This window comes from Dryobates pubescens, chromosome 19, assembly GCF_014839835.1.
Source record: "Dryobates pubescens isolate bDryPub1 chromosome 19, bDryPub1.pri, whole genome shotgun sequence".
Classification (NCBI taxonomy): domain Eukaryota; kingdom Metazoa; phylum Chordata; class Aves; order Piciformes; family Picidae; genus Dryobates; species Dryobates pubescens.
In genome coordinates, this window is record NC_071630.1 from 14832049 (window position 1) to 14855938 (window position 23890).

At 48.0% G+C, this 23890-nt stretch overlaps 1 protein-coding gene across 1 annotated transcript in view; it reads left to right on the forward strand.

Annotated features, from left to right (window-relative positions):
- ZFHX3 (zinc finger homeobox 3) overlaps nt 1-23890 on the forward strand; it is a 172235-nt gene that overhangs the window by 93701 nt on the left and 54644 nt on the right. The window contains exon 6 of the mRNA XM_054170119.1: nt 8424-8655. Coding sequence (XP_054026094.1) covers nt 8424-8655 — 232 coding nt within the window. The remainder of the gene's footprint in view (nt 1-8423; nt 8656-23890) is intronic.

Below are 23890 nucleotides of genomic sequence, written 5' to 3' on the forward strand. Positions count from 1 at the left end.
AGTGCTTATGCCTCCCTGGGGAGAGCTGTGAAGACTTCAGGGATCTGGAAAATTCTCTGAAGTTGCAGTTGTACAAGAGTAGATCTGTTGTGACTGCATCTCTTGTCATACAATAGTGAAGGAAAGAAAGTTTCCCGGCTGTAGGAAGGACCCTGGGTGCAGGGTGCTCCTAATACAGGTGGAGAATGGCATCTCTGGCTGCTACCTTAATTCCCCTGCACCTCTACCGTCCTCCTGGGAGGTTTCCAATTGGCCAGCCATGCTGCTTCCCCTTCTCTTGGGCTGGAAGGGGATGGCTAGCACAGCCAGGCAAGCACAGGCCTTCTTACCATGGACTTTGTTCTTCCTGGAGTGCGTGGGAGGAATCTCATATTTCCCATGGTCCCACACAGATTTTCATCTTCTAACAAATGATTAATTAGTTCTTTCAGGTCTGTTGCACAAGTGAAAGGGTGGGGGTGTGTGAATACCAGTCCAACCTTTCTTGGCTCTTGTTTTCTCTTAATCTCCGTTGGTTCTTGCTGGCTGACCCTGGGGGACAGTGAATATGTGGGGATGCTGCTCATCACCGTCTGCATAAACAATGTCCTCGTTAAGAGCTGATGGGCTTACCCAGGCCCCATGAAGAAGTTAGCTGCCAGAGCTGAGCTGAAGCTGGGACTGTTGCCTCCCTCTGGGCTTTAGCCCCTCCTCATTAAGCAGGTCCTGGCTATTGATTGGGAGCTTGTGTTTGGAAGAGTCTTACTTACTCCATGCATTATCTTGACAGATTGATCAGACCTGATTGAGAACCTCTTAAAGGAACGAACAGCTGTAATGGGAAAGTTGGACTCTGTCATCCGTTAGGATGATTCTGGGAGCGAGAAGAACGAGTCTGACATCTTGGAGCAATTGTATTTACAATTAACATGGCTGAAAACGATTGCCTCTATTGATCCCCCCTTCCTGCAATTACAGCCCCATTGTTTACATTCCAGCACTTCGGTTATAAAAAGGAAATTCAATAATTATTGCATTATTTAAAGTTAAAGTGCCACAGAGTTTGCTGGCTACGCTTGCTGGTTGATTTAACGTTCAGTAAAATCCATGCTGAGCTCTCCATCTTTAGGCTGAGCAATATTTGGCTTTTAATGAGACTTCAAGGGCTGGTGGAGCAAACTCAGTTTGCTGAGTGGCTTTTGGGGTTGTTTATGGGGGAATCCAAAAGCATTTCGGCATGGCAAGCACCAGTCTCATGGCCAGTGGGTAGAACATCTATGGCCCATAATCTCTGCCTGGGTAGGACCCCATGGAGACAGCTCCATGCAAGGGGTGATCAGCTGCTACTAGGAGCTGCCCAAAATTTGTGTGCCTCGTACATTATTGCTGACCTTTCCCCAGGTGTTGCTTTGGGGCCCCTCTTTGAGGAGAGTCCTTGGTCTTGTGCACAGTGACTGCATTAGCACAATCATGGTAGTGAGGGCATTCACTTAACACCAGAAAGGTTTGGAGGGCATGGACAATACAGATTCAGAAGGAGGGATGTAGGGACTGGCTGCTAATTAGCGTGGTTGTTGCTGTTCTTCAAGCCACTCTATGTGACTCGGGGACTTACATCTTGTATCTCAGCCTCTTTGGCAGGAAGGAAGACTAGATTTCTAGCCTTATTGAAAGAAAACTAAAGATCAGAAACCAAAAAGGAAATAAAAATCCCTATTTGTTATGAAAAGGCCAAGAACAGACCAGTCAGCCTCACCTTTGTGCCCGACAGATCCAGGAACCTTTTACAGGGGCATGCAGTGATACGACGAAGGGTGATGTCTGAAAGAACATAGATTTAGATGAAATGTAAGGAAAAAGCTCTTCACTGTGAGGGTGGTGGAGCACTGGAACAGGTTGTCCAGAGGAGTTGTGGAACTGATCACAACTCGGGGTGGATGAGGCTTTGAGTAGCTTGATCTAGTGGAAGGTGTCTCTGCCCATGGCAGGATGGTTGAAATGAGATGATTTTTTCAGGTGCCTTCCAATCCGAACCATTCTGTGAAAGTCTATTTTGTACTCGTTTTGTGGTGGTGTTTTTAAAGGGCATAAGTGATACAGAAGAAGCTCTAGCTGGAAGTGGAGGAGTGATGCTTACCATTAGGGCATTCCAGTTACCACAAGCTAAACTGTAAAACCTTGTGGGCATGTGATTCTGAACTGCATGGTCGGCAATGCGTGAGATGTTACACAAGAAGCTGGAGAGGTTGGAAAGAGGGAAAGGTTTTGTAACCCTCTTTCTCAAGAAGCAGTAAACACTTGCAGGACATTTGTGGAATACAAAAGAGCATAAGTTCATCTTTTGAACTTGGCATATGGAGAATCAGGCTTTTTTCCCCATTCAAAACATCTGGGCTGGGGGGTGCTGTGAGCACTCCAGTCCTTTCCAGCACAGCCAGCATGGGTCCTCGCTGTGTGCCGCGTCCGCCCCGCATCCCCATCAGCTCCAGGAAATTCCAGCTGGGGCTGCAGGTGTGAAATGAGAGCAAGACGGATGGGCCAGCACTGACTTTTATGGAGTACTTGGAACAGACTGGGATCAGACAGCTGCATCCATATGACTTTAATTAAAAATTCAGATTCTTCTCTTCCAGGATTGTGTGATTTATCTCATGCAGCAGATCAGAGGCACATGGGGGCCAAGAGACACTTAGAAGGCTTCTGAGGTCTGCTGCAGGGTCTCGTTCTTTTCCATGGTGATCTGCAGGTCCCCTCCAGCTCTCATGCAAGGGTCACATCTCATCTTGCTCCCCAGGAGGGCATTGACACAGGTGTGGGTCTTGCTGGCATGTGAAATGTTTCTGACCAAACCTGTTATTAATTACTCATATCTGACTTCACCCTGAGGAGGAGACAATCCTTGGGCATCCTTCTGTGCTGAGATGCGCTTGTGGAGCCTGAAAGCCTCCAGCACCTCCTCCTGAGCATGACTCTGTGCTGGGTTGGCTTTCACAATAACCTTGTGTGGCTCGAGGTCTTACACAACCTCTACAGTGCTTCCTGGTCCTGTGTGTCGTCATGAGCTCCTCAAGGGCCCCACTGGCTCTGATCTTGTCACTGATGCTGCTCACAAGAAGTAAGAGTGGTGCAAGGCTACAGTGGTGCTCCCTTCCATAGCTTTTGTAAGCCTTCAGCAGATTTTTGGCTCCTCCTTGCTCAGCTACTTGTGTCAGTTCTTTTAAATCAGTGTGAATTTTACCCATTTCAATAGAGCAGACCTTGTGCTGAGTTCACTGGTAAGAGGAGTGTTACGTGTGGAAAGAACCTCCTCCAAAGTTGTTCAAGATGGAAAACTTTATCTTGAAGTTCTTGGTAGTTGAGTGGCCTCTGATTGTCCTGTAATATAAGCAGCAGCTGGAGAAAGTGATCAGAAGTGATCTGGAAGAGATTTCTCCAGACTGCTAATCAGTTATCCATGTAAGCAAGAAAGGATGTTTGTGTGAAGAGGGATTGGTGGATTCACTTTGACTGTTCCCATTAGCACTCTCACACTGATCTCCCATCAATTGTCTGGGATCTGGGTCACTGCTGCCACTGGTGATGCTTCTAAGTCAGCAGGTGGTGAGGAAAGGCTTTCTTTTTGCTGATGTTGGTTTTCTCTTTGCTACACAGGGTTCATGAGATTATTGCCCCATGTTAGGTTTTGGTCCCCAGGCCTGTCACTTCATCTGCTTTTCCTTCCCGTGGACACCTTGATGCATGCAAAATTCCTGTTCACAGGTGAGAGGAGCCAGGAGGGCACAGGCTGCATGGAAGTGGGCAGTTATGGAGAGACTGCTGCTTGTAGAAGGGGGCCATTCTCAAGCCTACAGAGAGTTTTCTCATGTTCTGCTGCTTTTCATACCATCAAGGCTTCCTGAGAGTGTAGGTGGGATCTCACCATTTGCAGAGGTGGTTGCATTACAGCTTGCCGGCCAAGGGTTTGTGAGATTCCCACTGCTGTCAGTATGGGTTTGTCCTGAACAGCTTTTAGGGCCCTCCAAAGGGGAGACTTTATACAGGATGAAGTTAAGATTGCATAGAAGTTGGGCCTTTTTCCTAATGAATAATATACATCAAAAGCACAAGATAGTTCAGAGTGGTTGTTGCATCTCCCCGGTGAGCTGGGGTTACAGTTTAGAGATCCCCAGCAAATGGGTTTGGAGAGGAACATCATGCCTGTGGCAGGGATGGTTGTAAGTGCACGTGACCAGAGGCTGGGGCTCCTTATGCAGTGGCTGTAATAAACTTAATGCAGAAGAGGTTCTGAGCAGGCACAGAGTTGACATCATTTAAAATTTAAAAGGCAAAAATTAAAAAGATTCTTAGAAATTGCATTACAAGGTGAACATTAACGACAGTAGGAGTGACAAGGGTATTAGGTAGGAGAGTTCATTACTATCTGATAGCCGAAACATGGATCCTCAGTCCTGGTTACAGCCATTTCATCGCCAAAGACCGTGGTCTGAGAACAGGGGGGTGAGGAGGGGGCCTGCAGTCAGAGGGATTAATACAGCTGTTGCCTTGAATTCCAGGATTATTGACAAATACGGTGGGTGAGGCAGTGTTAGGTGTTAAAATAATCCAACTTTAGGGTGTGTGAAGGATGGAAGTGGAGACAAAGAAAAACTGAGTATGGCCTTGTTCCTGACTTTGTTTAAAAATCAGATTTCCATGGTCATACGATGCAAACATTTATTGTGCTGTTATTTATTAGAAGAGAACAATTCAAGCAGAGAACAAGGGCTGGAAAGTCTGTCCAGCGCCGGTCAGCTTGTCCCAGCGCACATGTGCTCGCGTTAGCTGGTGCCAGCACCCCTCCTGCCCTCGATTCTTCTGCCCTCCTCCTCCTGACCTGGCTGGTGGCCACGTTGAAGGCTGTGGGCAGCACTGGTGTGAACACCCATGAGTAGTCATCTTCTTTCCTATTTGGGGCACTGGGGGCTCCACACAGTGTGATCCTTGAAAGGGTGGGTTGCTGCTCGCTGCCCCCCAGTGCTCTGCAGCACATACAGGCACAAGTTCTGATTCTCTTGTTGCTTATTTAAACTGTGTCTTCAGATCCTCCAAACATGCTGTCTGCTTCAAGCCAAACCCAAAGGAAGGGGGACATCATTATGCAATACTCCCTTAAACTGGCCCAAAATGCTGATTGAGTAGATCATGTGGGGCATGAGTGCCGTTTAGTATAGAGTCACCTCAAAATAACTTTTTTACTTGTGAGAAGCTAAAGGAGATGCTCCAGCGGCCAGCAAGGTAGTGCCAGTGGCACCTCCAATGCAATGCCAGGCTACCCACGTCAGCGGCTCTCCCCAGTGGCTATTCCTTGGTCCAAGAGATTTATTCATTGTCCTGCTTCAGTGCAGCTGTGCCCAGAGGAGATTGTGCTGGGGTGTGAGGGGCAGAGCCAGGGCTCGTGATGTTGAGATAAAATTGCCAAACGTAGCAAACTGGTGAGGAGCTGTTGTTCTGTGGGGAAGGACTATGGTGAAGCTCGGGTTCAGGCAGCGCAGGGGTTACAGCAAATGGAGGAGATGAGGTCTTTGAGCAGGATCTTGCTGCACTAATTGCTGCACTAGAGAGAGAGAGCATGGCTTTGTCCGAGCACTTCCCAAATGCAGATGGGCAGGATTTGGTTTGATCTGCGTGCAGGAGTAGGTGTTGTGAGCGGCACGGTGCTGCAGTTAGCATACGTACGGGAACAGCCCCTGTCCCCTGGGAACTGTACTCGTGAGCCGTATGGTTTCCATCAGAGCGTTCCTCTGTCTGTTTCTGATTTAAAGTGGAGCTTTGACTAAACCTGATCAATATTTTGCATGCCATGCGTGAAGAACCAGATGTTGGAAGTTTCCTATTGTTGAGAGGGAGGGGGCAAACACCACCCCCCACAAGACTTGCAGAAATCAATGTTCCCTGACAGAATTTGGTTGGTTTTCCTAGGAACAATATATTCCTTTGATTTTCAACCTGTTTTGTCCTCTAACAAGGTTCTAGTTTAATATTTTGAATTTGTTTTCTGTGATACGGGTAAGTTCTCACTAGGGGAAAGCTTAACAGCATGATGGACATTAACTACACATACTTGTCCAGCAGTTCATCACTCCCAGCCTAGTACAGGCTTGTCTGTCGTGTTGTCTTACTCTGACCTGCTCCTTTCCTCTGCTGGAAGTCTGATGTGAATCAGAGGGAGCTGTGTGATGTCATGCTATATCCAGGGTGGACTTGGTGGTGTTTGTACCCTCAGGTGTTGTCTCCTCCAGCACAACAGGCAGATGAAATTGACCCAGGTACAAGAGATATTTGAACGTGCATGGAGTGGGAGCCAAAAAAAAAAAGGAGCAGAAAATAAGACATATTTATTAAACTGCTTAAAACCAATGTTTTCCTAAAATCCTCTTTTAAATGAGACTGTGCCTCTGGTTCCCACAGAGACCATGTCCTTAGTATTTCCTTGAACCTGTGACCAGATTTTTCTCTAATTGCTCACTGGGGGTTTCCTAAGCCTCTCGCAGAAGCTGCTCCTGAGCCCTTTGGCACTTCCTGAGCTTCAGCCCGGTGTTTGTAGGACAGGGGCTTCCCCAATCTGTCTCTTGATGGATAGAGGACAAGGCTTGCTGTGTTTCTCCTGCAGCAAGACCCTGGGGCTTGCTGCGCTTCTGGATCAGGGCCCCGAGCCCTCAGTGAGATGGGGCAGTAGGGAGGTGTTACTGCCAAGATCAGATGCAAGCAGGGCAGAGCCAGGCAAGTTAAGCCAGGATGTGCAAGGCCAGTCATGAGGCTGTTGCGAGTGTCTCACTAACCTTAGCTTTATGTGTCTTAAGCCTTTTCTTTCTTTCTGGCTCAGGAAGAGGGTAATTCATGCAAACAATAGAAATGAGAGGAAGAAGAAGTTCTTACGAGGGAAAACAGGAAAAAAAATCTTTTGAGGGCACCGGTGGGATTAGTGCCCTGGTGGATTCTTCAAATATTACAGTGAATTTAATTAAATACATCGCAATCCCAAAAGAGGCTGGTCTAATTAGCCAGATCTAGAATACATTTATTCTCTTCCCTCGCCCTTCCAATCAGAAGCCTCAGCATCAGCTCCTACCCTATTTTTAATCATTCCTAGACTCAGAGGGCTCTCCTTCTTCCGTGTTAGCTAAGCACACAGCACGGGGTAATATGTGTCTTTAATCTTATCTTAGCTGTAACTGAGATAATACACGTCAGAATTTTTACCAGAAGGTCCTGGCTGCACGTAGGCAATATTTTTGATTGACAAACCTTGAGACCATGTCCGAATCACCTTCCTTACATGCCCGGGGCCCTGAGGATGCTTCACAAGATGACCCGGAGGACAAAAAGAGGTCTTGAGATAGGATGGTAGGAGCTGGCAGGGACTGTTGCTAAGCTGAAATGTAGGTGTTGTGATGGAAATACCAAATAGCCTTCACTAATGAGTCTTTGATATCATTTGACTCAGGTATCCATTTTTCCTTAACTTCTGATAAGCCCTTATTGTGGGAATTGGGAATGCTAGTGTGAGCTCTCAGCCTTGCTGCTGACCAGACCAAAGGGAGGGTGGCTGTGCCATGGCAGCCAGCACAGCTGTGAGCAGCAAGTTCTTCCCTCTGGTTTTAAGAAATAATTGCTGGGGTCCATGATATAAGAAAGTCACTGGTGTCCCTGGTGGCATGGGCCAATGTGCCAGACAATTGATAGATTCTATCAGATAATCAAGGTAGAATATCCTCAGGAGAGCTGTATTGGCTGCAACAGCAAAGCTTCAGAGGGTGACAAAATGTTTTTCCAACTGCTAACCTCTCAGGAGCTGCATACTCACTGCTAGCTGTTCAGCCTGGGTCTCTGTCATGGCCATCTCCCAGGCCAGACTACTGTTTCCTTCACATCCAAGGGGTTCTACTGAGCTTTGATGCCAGAATATGGAGTGCAGAATAATGGATAGAATGGCATGTGCTCGACACTCCACTTTCACATGCTGTTTCCAGGACCTCTCGATCTAATGGGTTCTCTCTGTTCTAGGATTGCTTTGGTTTTATTCTTCTTAGTTTTCAAGGAGAATTTATCAAATTTAATGTTTGACATGAAGTTGGATCTCCTCCCAGGGCAAGCTTTAAATATGAAAGAATTAGCCATACATAGGTCATGAGGAGCTGTTAATGGTGGATCATCTCTGAAGGAGATGGTCTTGCCTATCTTGATTTTTGTTTCTGTGCTCGTTTCAGTTGGTTATGTTTTTCTTGCTTCTGAGCAGGAGGGCATGTGGTACCTTGAGAATAAACAGACTTGATCTTGCCATGTCTTTGTCCAAATGTGGTATCTTACTTAATTCCCAGGTAGCTTTTAGCAATTTACAGTAGACTAACCCAGGGAGACTGGAGACGATAAAGGAAATTCGCATCTCTCTACTTTCTTCTTCACAGCACCTTCAGCATCACGAGAGCGGGGTTGAGGGTGAAAGCTGCTATTATCACTGTGTCCTCTGCAACTACTCCACCAAGGCCAAGCTGAACCTCATCCAGCATGTGCGCTCCATGAAACACCAGCGGAGTGAGAGTCTACGGAAGCTTCAGCGCCTCCAGAAAGGTCTCCCTGAAGAAGAGGAAGACTTGGGACAGATCTTCACCATCCGGAAGTGTCCAGCTGCTGAGGCCGGTGAGTGGTGTCTCTGTTGCACGGCCAGGTCGGGTTCTGCGTCACAGGGTTTGACTCGCAGCATCAGACCTACCAGCAAGTTTGGTGACTACTTCATTTATCTTCCCTGCTGTGGGGATGATGCTTGTTGCTTATCAGCACCAGAAGTCCCAGCTACCTTGATGTGGGTTGAGAGGCGTGCTGTACCCAAACATCCAGCGTAGCTCTGCCCTACGGGCTTGTGGGTGGTGGCTCTGAAGCACCAAATACTTACACATGTGCTTCAGTCCATACTCCTAAGTGGTGCCCTCTGTTCCCGTGAGCTAAACAAAAGTTTGACTTGTAGAAGTGTGTGTGTTTGTTCAGGTTAGTGCCTAAAATAGGAGAATATTGTTTGAGCATCTGAAGATACCCATCACATTTGGACACCTCTAACAGAGCAGTGAACTGTACTTCGCAGATTTTTGCCCCATGTCAGATGAGGTCTTGTGCAGCTGTGAAAACCTGTTCCAGCATGTTCATTCATTGCTAATACTTAGGCTGCATTGAATTGGGATGAAGAGCTTATTGGAAGGGCTGAGCAGGAGAAGGGACAAGTGTTTTGTCTGTTTTCTGTGTTGCCTTTTCACAAGGTGGAGAAGATGAATGTTTCAGGTGAAGCATTTGCTCATACAGAAAGAACAGGTAACAGGAAAGAGATTGCAGCCAGGAACCTGGAAAGAGAAACTGTGCTTTAAAGGGAACAGCTAGGCTTGGCAGAAGAGAAATTGTACTTTATTTATAAATAAGGTTTTTATGTTATTAAAAATCAAGATCTCATTAAGGCCTCTTTGGAGGGAGGGGGATAGCCTGCCCAAGTCAGCTGATACATGTGCTGTCAGGGATGTGAAGATGCTGTAGCTGGGAAGACGCCAGTGGAAGCCTTCACAACCTTCGTCTTAGCTTCAGCCAGGACATCCCTCCATGACTTCTGTGGAAATGGCTAAATCTTACAGAAAGGGACTCTGAGGAGCTGGCATTCTGCAGTTACTGCACACAGAGACAGGGAGGGGGATCTTAACTTAAAGGCACTGGGAAAGCAGAGCAGCACCAGCTGAAGAATTCTTGTGGGTCTTAGAAGTGTCTCTCAAATTCAGACCTGGGTTGTGTTGCTGTCATCTGTGTTAGTAACAAGGATCTCAAAGAGTCAGAGGACACCTGAAAAGCAGAGCAGGAGAATTTTCACTGAGAGTTAAATTCAGTCTCATGGAAAAAAGTGACCTATCTGTGAACTCAGGGGCCCAGTGGAGTGGAGGGCATGGAACACGCTTTCCCAAAGGTCATGGTGACAGTGGAAGCGTGCTGTGGTTGCCACACCATCCCGGAGGGGACAGCAGCTCTTGGAGCTGTTGCGCTTCTCTGCTGTGCTCCACAATAGAAAAATACTCGGATTTCAAGAGGGATGTGTCGGCCAGGGTTGTATGGTTGGTGAGCTTTCTTAAAAGCAAAGTGAACAGAGAGGAGAAACCCTCTGCCCTTTTGTAGTACACAGAACAGTCTTGAAAAATCTTTGTTTACTTTAGAAGTTGTTTACCTTGTCTTTTACTTTAGAAACCTTATCTCAGCCAGTGTGCCCGCCAGGATTGTGACATTGCAGGTACGGAAAGTGCAGAAGTTGACCAGCGAGAGGGAGAATGGTTTGTTGACCATTTAAAAAAAATGTTGTGGCTGGTTGGTTTGTTTTTTCCCTTGAACTAAAGGCCTTGACAAGTCACCGAAAGAAATCGGACTTGAAAAATACTTTACTTTAGCAAATGGTTTGATACAATTCTGTTTAAGCTTGTTGGCTCCTCAGCAGAGACTGACAGCAAAGAGGACACTAAGAATTTCTTTATCATATTTTATTTCAAAGTTTATAGATACAAGTGAGGGTAAGACTCTATAGAATGAAAAGTGGGGAAATATCTCGTGTGTTTTGCAGATCACTTTGACCTGAGATACTTAATTTAAACACGCTTTCGCCCATTGTTGAACAGGACTAAGCAGGCACAGCTTGTGCCTGTGTCCACAGATGCCAGGGAGGCACTGGTCTGGTTATCCCCACAGCGAGGGAGTCAGATTTGGGTGAGAAGCTGCAGTACCCCTGTGGGGGAGAGCAAATGTTTTCCTCTTCTGTTTGTTCTGTACCCATTATGGAATCAGAACACCAACTCAAACAGAAATTGGGGTGCTCTGTCACCCCGGGCCAGGCTTGAGGATGTATCCCAAGTGACAACATGCCAGCTGGAGCTGGGCAGCTCCCCTGGATGCTGGTGGGTGCTCAGGCTAGTGCATCAGCTCCCAGGTGTCAGGTCAGGTGGGGGCACTGCCCAGCACCCAGAGGGGATCCTCACAGAGGGTGGGGTCAGCCTCTTGCAGGGTAGAACAGTAATTTGCTTCCCAGATTGATTTGTTCAGTGTGATTTATTCATGTGTGAAAAGATCTGCTTCAAAGAGGCTGATCCTTCCCTCATTATTTGGGTGGCTAGTGTTATTTTTCCGTAGTTCAGGTGTCAGTGATGTGTAGTACACATGTCCCTAGGCTTGAATTCACTCTTCTGATGTGTCCTTGGGTTTGGCTGTCCAACCTGGTCAGGAGAGCAGCACACACTGCTAGGGGAGGCTTCACCTCTGGATCCATGGTGAGGCTTCACCAATGGACCTTCCCAGCACAATGCTGCCAGCACTGGAATCACTCTTCCTTTGTGGCAGGGCCGTGCTGGGGTTTGCAGCTGGCTCTCTGCATTTCCTCCTCCTATGTAAGGTGATAGTGTCTCTGCTGTACCTCTGTTACGGTTTTTAGTGTTTTTTCTGAGGGATGGATGGACTTCCCTCACTGCCTTTTGACGGGAGGCTCTGGTGGTAATGGATAACATGAGAAAATCCTCCCTGTGTTTCAGACACCTTGAGCAGAAAGTGCTTTTCTTATCAGTGACACATTTCTACCAGGGGCTCAAGGGACAGTGACATTTGTGCTGCTTTGCTGCCGTACAAGTGCAGTGGTTTGTTTTGATGCTGCTATTCCTCCCTGGTAATCATCAGTGTGATTCTCTTTCCCCTTCTAGTTAATTACATTTGTTTTGAATTCAGTTTCCCTAGGAATATATCAGCTTGTGCTTTCTTCCAGAGTGAATCCCCCTTTATTATCACTGCTCTTTCTGAGGACTCCTAAAACATGGCAGCTTTCCCAGCTTCTTTGCCTTCTGCAGAACTCCTCCCTGAGAGGAGCCTGAGGAGATTGTAGAGTCCCCATCCTGGGAGATGCTCAAACCTTATGAATGAAGCTGAAGCCCTGAGCAGGACCCTGACTGGTGTCTGTAGTCTCTCCCTGTAGAGCTGCAAGTGCTCAGGGCAGTCTAAGGTGGCACAAACCCTTCTCTGCTGCTGCTGCTCTGGCTTGCCAGCTGCTGGTTTGCTTCAGCAGGGGTGTGAAGCCTCATGCCTCTGCTTGCTCTTCAGTCTGGTGTGCTGTGACCCAGAGCAGGCATGCACAAGGGATCATGTTGTGAGAGATCCTGAATGGGGGGCTCCAGCTAGCTTCCAGATCAGATTCCTGGGCCAGCTCATGATCCATGGCAAGGTGCTGGCACACGGCAGCCACCATCATTGCTGCTAGAGGCCTTTGTAGCGTTGCTAATTATGGTGAAAGATTATTTATTTCCTTTCTCTTGCCATAATTTAATCCAGTTTGTGCCAATCTCCTCATCCCCAGTTCAACCTAAATCTGCTGGTTGCAGTAATGAGTAGCTCAGCCTTGTGCACTTTGTGCTAAGTGGGACTGCATGGACCGGGTGAGTGAATCTGCCTTGATCCTCTTCCCACTGCAGATCCTGTTGCTCTGTGGCACAGAGCAGGTGACAGGGCTAGACACCAGGTTGCTCTGTGTGTGTGCACTCAGCGGTGTGAGCAAGCATGTAGGAAAGAGCATTACTGCCTCAGGGGCGTTGGGAAGATACTGGCTTGTATGGATGTATCTCAATCTGTTGGAAGAGAGCATCTGATCACACCTTAATTAGTCCTCTAACAATCTACAAAGGTCAGTGCCAATTGCCTGTTCATTTACATTTGTAATTGTGATGGTTCTTGATTGCACATTAGTTGCAACTCATTCCCTCCCACCCTGCAGAAAACACATGAAGCAGCCTGAGCAACAGCCTGGTAGACACAAGGACCTTTGTCTCTGCCAGCAGTACAGCCCTCACTGAAACTTCTCTGTCTTTTATGGAAGAGAGCTTTAGAAGCTGCACTCTACTTCCAGTAAAGGGATGATGAAGTCTTTGGCAGGGAAATTACATGGACAAGAAACCAAATCCTCCTTGAACTGGATAATTAAAGACAATTAAACTTTTCTGCTTGCTCTGAGAAGTGTGCTAATTACGCAGGAGACAGGGAAGCAGGGCCCAGGCCGGACATTCAGCTGTTTTGTTCTTCAGCAAGAGTACAGCTTTAGGGGTTGGGGTTTGTTTTCTTCTGTGGGGTATTTTTGGACATCTATTGCTGTAGTATCTGGGCTGCTGCCACTGCATATGTCAGCCCCTTGCTGCAGAAGCATCTGTGTAACGTTACCCATAAGCTAATTGATTTTTAATGATGGGGGTTGAGAGGAGAAAAAAAAATAAGCCCATAATAAAAACCAAAACGTTCTCAAGATGTAGGGATGGATGCACTTATGACTCATTAGGTAATGATAGAAATAAGAGTGAAACAACCTGCAACAAATTTTCAGCCTGGCTTTGAAAGTGTTTCCTTCTCGAAGGCAGGGGGCACAGGCAGCCATTTGTCTCTGGGACAGCCTGCGTGGAGCAGCCGCTCCGCAGGGGGACTCTGCTTCATCTGCGGCCCGAGCTGCGCAGGGACGTGCCCAGCTCCAGCACGCCCTTCGTCACTCTTCACATGCCAGCCCCACGGGTGGGGGTTTGTTACAGCCCCTGCTGCGCAGCCTGTTTCTCCTTAGGCAAGTGTTGCTCATAATTGATCTGCATCCTCCCTTACCTATTTCTTCTGACTCCTCCAGTTTTCCATCTCTCTCTGCTCTCCCTCTCTGTGGCTGTCTCCTGTGAGAGGAGCAGAGGGAGTTTGCACACTCTTCCCAGTTTAAAGGACAGAAGTCCATCTGGTGCCTGTCAGTTGTCTGCAGTCCTCACCTGCGCCAGAGTCCTGGACAGTCCTGGCCAGGGGCTGCTGCTTTGCGTGGCTCCATGTGTCAAGGCCTGACACACTCCTTAAGTCAGAAGGAAGTCCTGTTGCTTGTGGTGAGTCTGGCCAGAGATTTCTCAGATGGACAATAACTACATCCACAAGGATCAGGTGGAGGTGAAGCAAGAGACCACCTTGACTTTTGTGATGCCCTAGAGTTTCATTGATCATCCTTTCCTATAAGTCCAGAGTTTGTTGACATCTTTGTGAGGAAGCAGATGTAAATGCAGAGGACAATCTGCGTGGCCAAGGAGTTGTGTTGGTACAAACAAGTTGTGCAGAGCCACTGTGACTGGAGAAGAGGTTCCTCCCCTGTGGCACAGGTGGCTGAGACTGAGACCGTCTGCATTGTCCAAGTTGGAGCGGACCGCAGCGAGGGAAAGGGGAGGTTGTGCCTTTCTCCTTCTCCAAGGCAGTTTGAGTACTGCAGCCTGGACACAGGCTGTGGGACTGCTGAGAATGCTTTTGATGAAACACCAACAAAAAATATGGCAAATGAGCCTGGAAAAGTCACATTTGTTGATCTTTACAGTTGTGCTGGAGGCCATTACGGAGCTTTGTGGGATGATTAGGATGACTTGTGGAAAGGTCATGTAATACTTCGTGGGGAATGCTGACCATGTCTCAACTTCAAGAGTCACCCTATAGACCATTTATAGAAGTTGTGTCTTTACTGTGAAAATCCATAGGAAGGCTATCAAAAAAGTCAAATAATATCTTCTGTTGAGTATGGCTCTAGGTCATTTTTTCTTATCACCATATACTTCTGGAGAGCCTCTTTATCCTTTTGGAGATGAGAGTGGTCCCCTTAGACCAGGCTAAGCCAGCCAGAGACCCTACTTGTCATGAAGAAGTATTGAACTATTTGAAGAACTGTTTTGCTGGACACATTCTCCAGGGGCTGCCACAGTCTCCCTGTTCCAGCGCAGAGAACCAGTCCCCTACGGTGGATGCAGGACTGTTTCAGCAGTCCTGCTTATCTCTGCCAAATCCTTCATGGCCATCTTCCTCCAACACACAAAGACATTGTGTGAAGGGAGAGGGCAGGCTTTCTGAACTCCTCTGCTAGACTCAGCCAAGCATGGTCAAAAGCTGCTTTGTTCGGGCAGGAAAGGGGCTGGAGCGGGTGTCAGAAGTGGGATCGCTGCCCAGCATCCCATGCCCAGCCTTGCTGGAGCATCCCTGCTGCTCGTTCTGCCAGCAGGCAGCAAGGGACTTGCCATTCTCCCCATTCCAAACAGGTTGATTGCAATTATTTAGAGGAATGTCTGTACTGTAAAGCTCTGTTCTGGTAGTTCCCTGGAAGCTACTGAACCCCAGAGCTCCCTGTGAGGGAGGAGGGGATATCCCATGGTTCGTACTTCTCTCTCTGCCCTCCAAGCACTGTCTGTCCATGCCTGCCTTGTGTTTCAGTATCCGACCTTCTGAAGGGCTGCAAACTAGACTGAAATCAGGGTGTGAATTTTTTATGAAACCAAGAATGTAAACAGAGCTGAGGTACAGCTAGAGCAGTTGCCAGAGCAGAAAACCCCACGTGCTTTAAAAATGCTAGTCACCAAACTCAGGCTCAGCTCTGCCTGGGGTGTCTGCAGACAGCTGGGTGCTCATATGGTAGTTGTGCCTCTGTTTTCACTCTGAGTCATACGAAGGAACATGCTCGTGTTCCTCTTTCCTAACAGCAGTTTTGTAGCTGCAGCAGGGACATGAAGGCTTTCAGGAGGGAGGTGATGGTGGAGGGGAAGGGAAGTGAGTTCCCTGTGATCGGAGTAGATTTGGTCATGAAACACAGAGGATGTGGTTTGAGGAATGAAAAGGTTGTTCATAGACAAACATTTTCTATTCAGCAGAAGGTAGGTTTGGTGCCTGCCACATTTATCGGTTTAAATGGGGGACCTGAGGTCTTGCAGTATACTTCTTCCTCAAGGCACTACAAAGTCCTCATTTTCCAGGTCCTCCCTTCCCTTGGTGGCCATGCCCTGAGCTTAGGAATTGCTATCAGCCAGCTGTAAAATTAATTGAAGCAAAAGGTTAGGAAAGAGATCTTCCACCGAAACCTCCTGTGAGGGGTACTGTCCTGTGATTTTTCCCACCTTGAAGAGTGGGCAACCATGCAAAGTATTTCTCGTTCACTATTGTCAAGCATGGAGTAATTATTGATGTAATTTGTTACAACAGGGATGTGAGATACTCCGAAGGAGTGGCTTCTCATGATTGCAGGCTCCATACTTCAGGGGAACTTCAGGACTTTTGAAGTAAAAATGGATAATGGCAAATGATACTTCTCCCTGCTCAAAATAATTCAGATTTATTAAGATCTGATGTCCTCCACTTGGTCTCAATTAAAGAAGATGTGGTCATGACTAATGCTGGAGAAACATGCATGTTCCTCTCCTACATCTGATAGAGGTAATGGAAGGTTTTAGAAAGGAATAATTAGTTTGCTTTTGTAAACCTCTCTCCACTTTTCTGTGGGACTTAATTGCACATTACAATTAAAACTTCCCAGAGCAGATACTTGTGCAGTGTTTGCAGGAGAACAGTGTGCAGAGTTTGTGCTCTGGCATCTGCCAGCCTAAAGCACACTGCAGTTCTGGCTCTGCTGGCCATGCACAGGCTTGTCTGGCTGGAACATGTGACCCTTGCAGAGGGCTAGGGAAGAGTAATGTGTAAGGTGCACACTTGAGGGATTTGATGTGAAATGTCCCACCTGGTGCAAGCAAGAGTTCCTGAGTGATGTTCTGCATGCCATCTCCTCCCACTGCCTCTGCTCTTATGGCTGGAGAAGCTCCTCTGGTCTTGTGCCGCCTCCAGTCACCCTCTGCTCCTCAAAACGAGCTTCCTTCTGCTGATGTGTAACAGCTAACCTCGTTTCACACGCTTCCCCTTGCCATTTCCAGGCTTGTCCTTGATTGACACATTTAATAATCTGACAACCCAAATGACAATCTGAGCTCCTGTGCGCAAACATCAAGTGCTGCCCAGCTTCATTAGCTTCTCCCAGGCTTTTCACCTCTCTCACTCCCCACAACCCAATATTGTATTTTCCCAATATGTTCTCTGTAACCCCCTGAAGGCAGCAGCCTGCTCAGTCTTTGTTTCCCAAGTGATGCATGTAAATCCAACCAAATCACTGGGACGTGAGTCATCAAGGAGGTGCTGTGTCCGTGCTGCAGCAGGTGCTTGGGAGAGGGCCAGGAGGCCATGGGGAATTGTCACCAGCACCCAGCCTTCTGCTGGGGGCTGTTCCTGTGGCTGTAGTGTGCAACAGCTTCACTGTCTGAAGAGGAAATCTGTGTCTGCCATCTCCTCTCAGACATAAGGAATGAGAGGAGCTATTGTCCTGTTTTGAGGAAACATTCACCCGCGGTGCAATAACATACATGAAATAGCAGCAGAGAGAACAGCTCCTGGCCATGTGTATGTTCAGCTGATTAAACTGGCAGTCCCCCTTTAATGCAGCATTCCTGATCTCTATGCCAGCTCCACCAAATACCCGCATATGCAGGATTATCCACTTGTTTTCCAAGATGTCATGCCCTGTGTTAATTTAAAGCAGGAGGACAGCTTGTTGCACTCCCCTTTGTTCTTCTGCTGAACCCTGGATTATTTTTGGGGTGGGAGGCAGGATTGAATGGCTTAAGGAACTTTTACCTTCCCAGCAAGTTCCTGATGGGAGTCATGATATTTCTGCACAGGGTCTCTGCTCTGGCAGATTCCAGAGGCCAGGCAGATGGTAAACTCTCCCTTTCGTGGATGGACAGAGAGGCAGTTGGAAACATTTGGTTTCATTTCATACTGCTTTAATGGTGGTTATAACCCAGCAGAAGTTCTTCCTGCAGCTGTGGGTCAGGGTTGCTGCACACAGCTAGCTCCTTTGGAAGGTCAGAAGAAATGAGGTGAGACACATGCTTTGAGAAATTCAGTCCCTTTAGGAAACTGAGTCCATATAAGGGGACTTCTCAGTCCTAGTGTTACTCTGTAGCATAATTTGTACCTCATTGTGTCCTTGCATCCTTTCCCCTACCCAAATTTTGGAGAAGGCTATTCCCATCCCAGCAACATCTTTCTGTCTTTGTGCACATGAGATGCCAGGAGCTGCTCAGATCTGGCTTTGCAGAGTGCAGGGATAAACTTGGTTCCACTTTAATATCTGGCAGAGGCAGATTTCCTTTGTTACTTATTTGTTTGGGGTTGGTTTTGAGTTTGAAGTAAAAAAACAGTAGTGCCTCAGCTCTGTTTTGACCAACCAGCAGTGAATAGATAATCTCTAACGGATATGAAAGGTTTAATAATTTTAGTTTTGTTTTTATTAAAGTTTATCATGACTGTTTTTCATGTGCCCCTGGTAAAGCAGGGGAGAGGCAACAGAAATCTGCACAAACCCCCAAGCATTCGCTTAATGAAAGTCTCTAATGGGAGGCGCCTGGCGGGAAGGAAGTGGTTAGATAGCTGGGCTGGGGCAGGCGGACCAAAGGCACGCTGCAATATCACTGAAACGTGGCAGGAATCTCATAAAGTCCCCATCTAGCTCCAGCAGACACTTGTCACCGGGAGCTCATGGCTTTCATTAAGCAGAAAGAGAGGAAGCTCTGATGGCTGACTTGTTCCAGAATGTTTTTCTTGTTCAGCTGCATCTTAAAGCCCTTTCCATTTAGGAAAGTGAAGGGGGAAACATCACCAGATGCTGGAGTGAAGCACTGGGAAACTACTGGTTTCATCTCCTACTCGAGGTTTTCCTCCCCCATCAAAACAGACTCCAAAGCCAGACTGAAAGCAATTTGTGGGAGCACAGCATCTCTTCTGAGCTCAGTCAGCTGCTGTTGCCTTTGGGTCAGAAGAACTTCATCCCTGTCTCTGTAGTCTCACACTTGGGACTGAGTTTGGTCACTAAAAGCTCTGTAGCCAGTACCAGCTGCACTTTCTGCTTCTCATCACTGTTTCTCCTTTCCCCTCTTTCCCTTCAAGTTTTAAAGTAGGGAGCTCTTCTCTTTAGCAGTTCAGGATAGTTGTTGCAATGGTGCAGGTTAAATTCATTCTGGTGGTGATTCAACAAAGTCTTGAAGATATTGGAGGTTGAACAGCAAGAAGTACTTCAGTCCTGTGTCAAGATGTGTTGGAGAAGGGTTTGATGTCAGTGTGAGGAACACAGGATTCATTTTAGCAGCAAATTCAGCTCATGTTTAAAGTCTCATCAGCACGATCATGCTGCTTCTGACCAAACCTCACACTCAGTGCAGTGTCTGACTGAGACCCCTGCTCTGATGTTCTGGTGGTAAGGAGAAAAAGAAACCTTCCAAACACTTAGACACATACTTCAGTGATTATTCCTTCACCTGTCAACCCTAATTTATGATGTTCACCTCCACAGTATCACATGGTGGCAGATATCTCCAGTGTCTTTCCTGCAGGTTTGACTGTTCCAGCCATTGCCACTCTGCTGTTTACTTGGTTTCAAATTAATACATCTGGAATTGCCATGCCGCCTTCTATGTGAGCAGGTAAATGAGTTTAGAGAGGTGCCTCACTTGCATGCTTGTATTGATGTATTAGCTCAGAGTCTCTTTTCTTGTTCTGCTGTTGAGCTGAGCTGATATGGGCAACTGCTGATACCTTGATACCTTCTGTCCTGTGAACTTGCCCAGTAACACATTCAGTGGGGACAGTATCCTGGGGGGCAAGACAACCAGACAGACCTTCCTGGGATTATGCTGCCTGCCAAGTTGTGCAGCCCCAGCACAAAAGAGTGATAACCAATGCCAGAAGGAGAGGTAGGAAGCTAGCCTGGCAATGCTAGTGTCTTACTCTAGCACCTGCAGAAGGAAATTTGGCACCACTATACAATTATAACCTACCCTAAATAAGGGTCTTATCCTTATCCCTACTAAAGTTGGGTTCATATCCTTGAGCAGGAGTATTTCTGCTTCTTCCAAATAGTTGGCTTTTCTTAGTTGTATATCTTGATGTCCTTGCCATATAGTTTGTTTTGACCTCAATGATTTCTTGAGGCCACAAGTTCCAAAGGTTAATTGGGAGCTGTATGAGAAAGTGTAATCTCTATTTGCTTCAAATTTGCATTTTTTTCCATGTTCATTGTCAGAGGCTGGAGGATGAGAGAAGCAATATTGGTCCAGCTCCCTTCATTTGGATGCTCCTGTCAAGGCCCCCCATATTACTTTTCAGACCAAGCAGTTCTAGTCATTTCCTTTTCTGTGTAGGTGCCTCTTCCTACCCCTCTTCTCAGCCTTTTGATTCATCTGTGGCCGCTTTATTAAGTTAATGAGTGCTTAATTTTTTTTTCCTGTTCCACACATTCTTTCCCATGCACTGTGTCAGATGCAGATTCCCTTTGGTCTGTGGGTTGGAATGCCCTGGCCTTTCCCAAGCAGGCATGGTGCACCACATACATGCCCACTGGATGCCCTCACTGGTCCCACATCAGGCCCCAAGCCCCTAAATCTGGGATTTCTCCTGGCGTGGTGTGTGTGGGGCCCCTGCACGGCCCCAGCTCTTGCTTGCCAGGCTCAAAGGGAGGGAAGTGGGGACGGACTGAGCGTGACTGCGGGCGCTTTTCATTGCTCTCCTGCCTTGCTGGTATTCATCCAGGGCAGACACTTCTGCTCCTTTTCTGGGAACTTCTCTCTCATTTGGTTACCAATTAAGCTGAAGCGTTCTGGCCTTTTCCATCCTCCTTTTTATTGTGATGAAGGGTGAATTAGGGCTTGGTGTTTAGGATTGTTCTCTGGCCTCCGCTGCTACTTTGCTGCCTCCTTTGTGGCAAAACAATGGCATTAATTTTGGCCTTTGCAGGCGGGCCGGCAATCTGGCAGCACACAGTGCCTGTCCGTTCCACTTCACTTGTGCAGCCACCTCTCCTTTCCACATCACCTACTCACTTTTCTCCTCCCATTCTCTTTTTTTTTCATCCCTTTTGTGTGTGTGTGTTGTGGAGGATTGCTCACAGTTTATTTTGTCCCAGTCTGGGAGGGGTTAGAGGTCGAGGCCGGGATGCTGAGTGAAGGGGAGCAGGCATGTGGGCGACGTGGAGCGAGCAAACCTTTCCCTGCTGAGCCTCATTCCCTGAGCCAGCGCCTCGCTGTCCCCAAGGCTCTGATGAGATGTGAGGAGAGGGAGATGGGTCATGCCCTCCTATTACCCCTTTCACCAAGCAGTCCCTCTCCCAGGGCCTCAAGTAGTGTCGTGAGAAGGCAGTGATGTGAGGAGGACAGATTCCTCCTGGTTAGGGGATAGGGATGATGACGATGCCCTGGAACAACAGGAGCATGGATTTGAGTGCTGGAGGGCACTGGTGCAGACCTATTGGGGGATTCCAAACACACAGGGGCCCTGGGCATCATTGGGAGCAGGGCCATGGCTGGTGACAGGGCATGGAGTCTGGCTGCTCTCCTCTGCCACGCCCCTGAAAGCAGCAGGTCATCTTTGCCTAAAATCAGGAGGGTGGCTGCCAGGCAACCAGGTGTCAGGACCACTTGTGCTGGGTCCTGGAGGCAGTAAGCAGCCACTACTGGCTCCACCCTGGACTTCACTTTTCCAACTGATGGATGGCTGGGGAGGACATGTGTGAGGTCAGGAGCATTGCAGCAGCTCCCCACAGTCACCAAGCACCTGCTCCCCACCACATCCTCTTCCTCATGGCTGTACAGCTGGGGAGCACTGTGACTCCTCACTTTTCCCTCTTGGAGTTGGGTATACGTGAGGAAGCAACCCCAGCCAAGCCTGCCCAGGTGACTGCCCCTGCTGTCGGTGCGTGAACAGCCTACAACAGGGACCGACTCCTCTCCGGAGGTTTTTGGTCAGTGCTAAGCTTTCTGGTGACATTTGTGTTGCCTCTGTGCCAGCCACCGACTGGTGCAATGAACCCATGCCTGGGTTCAAAGAGGAGAGCTTGCAGCATGGATGCAGTTCTCAGGGCTGTGGGACCAGGGACAGGGCCAGATACTGACCGTGTCTCACAAGGGAGCAGCACTGGTGAAAGGAAAGGAGGAAAAGAAGTTTTAGCACAATTGCCAGGATCAAGGTGCAGTGGGGTTTTGCAGTGCCTCTCACTGGTGTAGAGCGTTAAGTCCTCCAAAACTGGGTGCCATTGGAGAGTAAAGATTGAAAGCTAGAGCAAGGGGAAAAAAATCTACTTCTAGCCCCAAAAGTTAATTAATAGGAAATAAGAAGCATTCTGAGCTTCTGTCAGATTGAAGGCTGCTCTAAAGGGTGCAACTTTCAGAGGGAAAGAGCAAAACAAGGAATGATTGTCAAATTCCAGTGGAAGAGCAGAATGCTTCTCAAAGGTAAGGAGAATAATTCTTAATGAGCAAAGTGATTGAGACTAGTTTCTTGTAGCATGTAGGATGATAGCCCCACACTCTCAGGGAGCTGCGAGGAGGAGGAGTGTGGTACTGGGGCCAGTGGACCCAAGGTGGAGAGCTTGGATCTCACTTAGGTCTGAAGCCGACTAGGGACACACACTAGGGAAAGTCAGAAATGTGAAATGGAAGCTGGTGTGTGGTAGTACCCCAGCATCACCACACTGCTGCTGGAGTCATGACAGCTCCCAGGGGAGTAGTGACCCCATTGTGGTGTGAGGTCAGGATCCCTTTTTGTTTCTTGTTAAGTAACATAAAAAAGCGTAGTGGGGTTGGAGGTCATTGCCCATGGTGTGTTGTGTTGCTGGCAGTGTAGGGCAGTGCATTCCCCAGCTCAGCACCAAGAAGTAGTTCCAGCTCGATAGGGCCAGCAAACTGATCAGAGGAGTATATTCTCTATGGCCTGGCCTCCTGCCCTGGCACATGCTCCTATGCCTCTCAGTGCCACTGGCCTTTTGGCTGTCAGAAATGCTCCCCAGGTCCCACAGCTACTTTCAGTCCTCAGGAGAGGTGGTGCAGGCTCAGCTCTCTTCCTCTCTTCACGAGATTTTTGCACAGGACAGCTCTCACCTGCTGGCCCACAGCAGCCCAGACCCAGGCTGAGTCTTGTGGGCCAAAGGAGCATGGCAGGTGAGATGGCTGCCTGCCCACTGTCCAAGCAGGCCCATCCTCCACCATCCAGCAGGCAGCGACCAACTGCATCAACGGAGTGCACACAGTCAACAGTTCGCTTTCTTCTGCACAAATTGGCAAGGACTAACCTTGTCATATCTAGTGCAGCGCTAACGGGCGCCTGCCTCCGAGGGGTAATCATGCAGGCATAAATTCGGAAAGTTGCTAAGCTATGAGCAGTCTTATGAGCATTAAAAGTGTCCTCTTTGCCAGAAAGGTCATTCATAACTTGGCTGCGCCGCTGATGTACAGTCAGTGATATTGATTGATTAATGTATAAAAAGCACCAAATCCATTTGCTTCTATGAAAGAGAATAAAGTGCAGTCGACTCTCTCTTTATTTTCACCTCATCCTTTGGTTTGAAGGACGTTGTGGGTTTTTTTTTTTCCTCTTTTTGTTTTGCCAGCTAGGTTTAAGGGGGTTACAAAAAGCCAGTTTCTGCCAAGTAATGCGTTCACAAAGGGAACATTGATTCACATCAGTGTCGCTTGAATTACCCTTAAAGGTTTGCCAAGGAGTTGTTCTTATATTAACCTTCTGTTCATCAAAGACTAAATAAATAAATAAGTCATAAAATCAGCTTCAGTGCCCACACTGGAGTTGGATGCAAAACAGGAATTTCTTCTGTTAGGGGTTTGTGTTCCAGGTGCTGCTGCTCGGCCCCTCTCACCGTGCTTCAGTCTTTCTCTCATGCAAAGGTGCCTATTCCGGAGCCCTGGCCAGCTCCGCTCTCCTGGGGCTCTCCTGGCTGCTTCCTCTGACCAGGCAGCAGGATGGGTGCTGGGCTGCCCCTGACACTGCCCATGGTGGGAATTCACCTCCAGGGATCAGCTTTGAGCCGCTGTTGCTCCCCTCACACCGTGTGACCATTCCTGGCCACAAAGACAGGAGGACAGGTGACATGATGGGCACTGGATCTCCAGGGGGACCCTGCCAGCACCAGGGCAAGGGTCCAGCCTTGCAGGTTAGAGCCTGGGCTCGGAGCCTTAGGCCT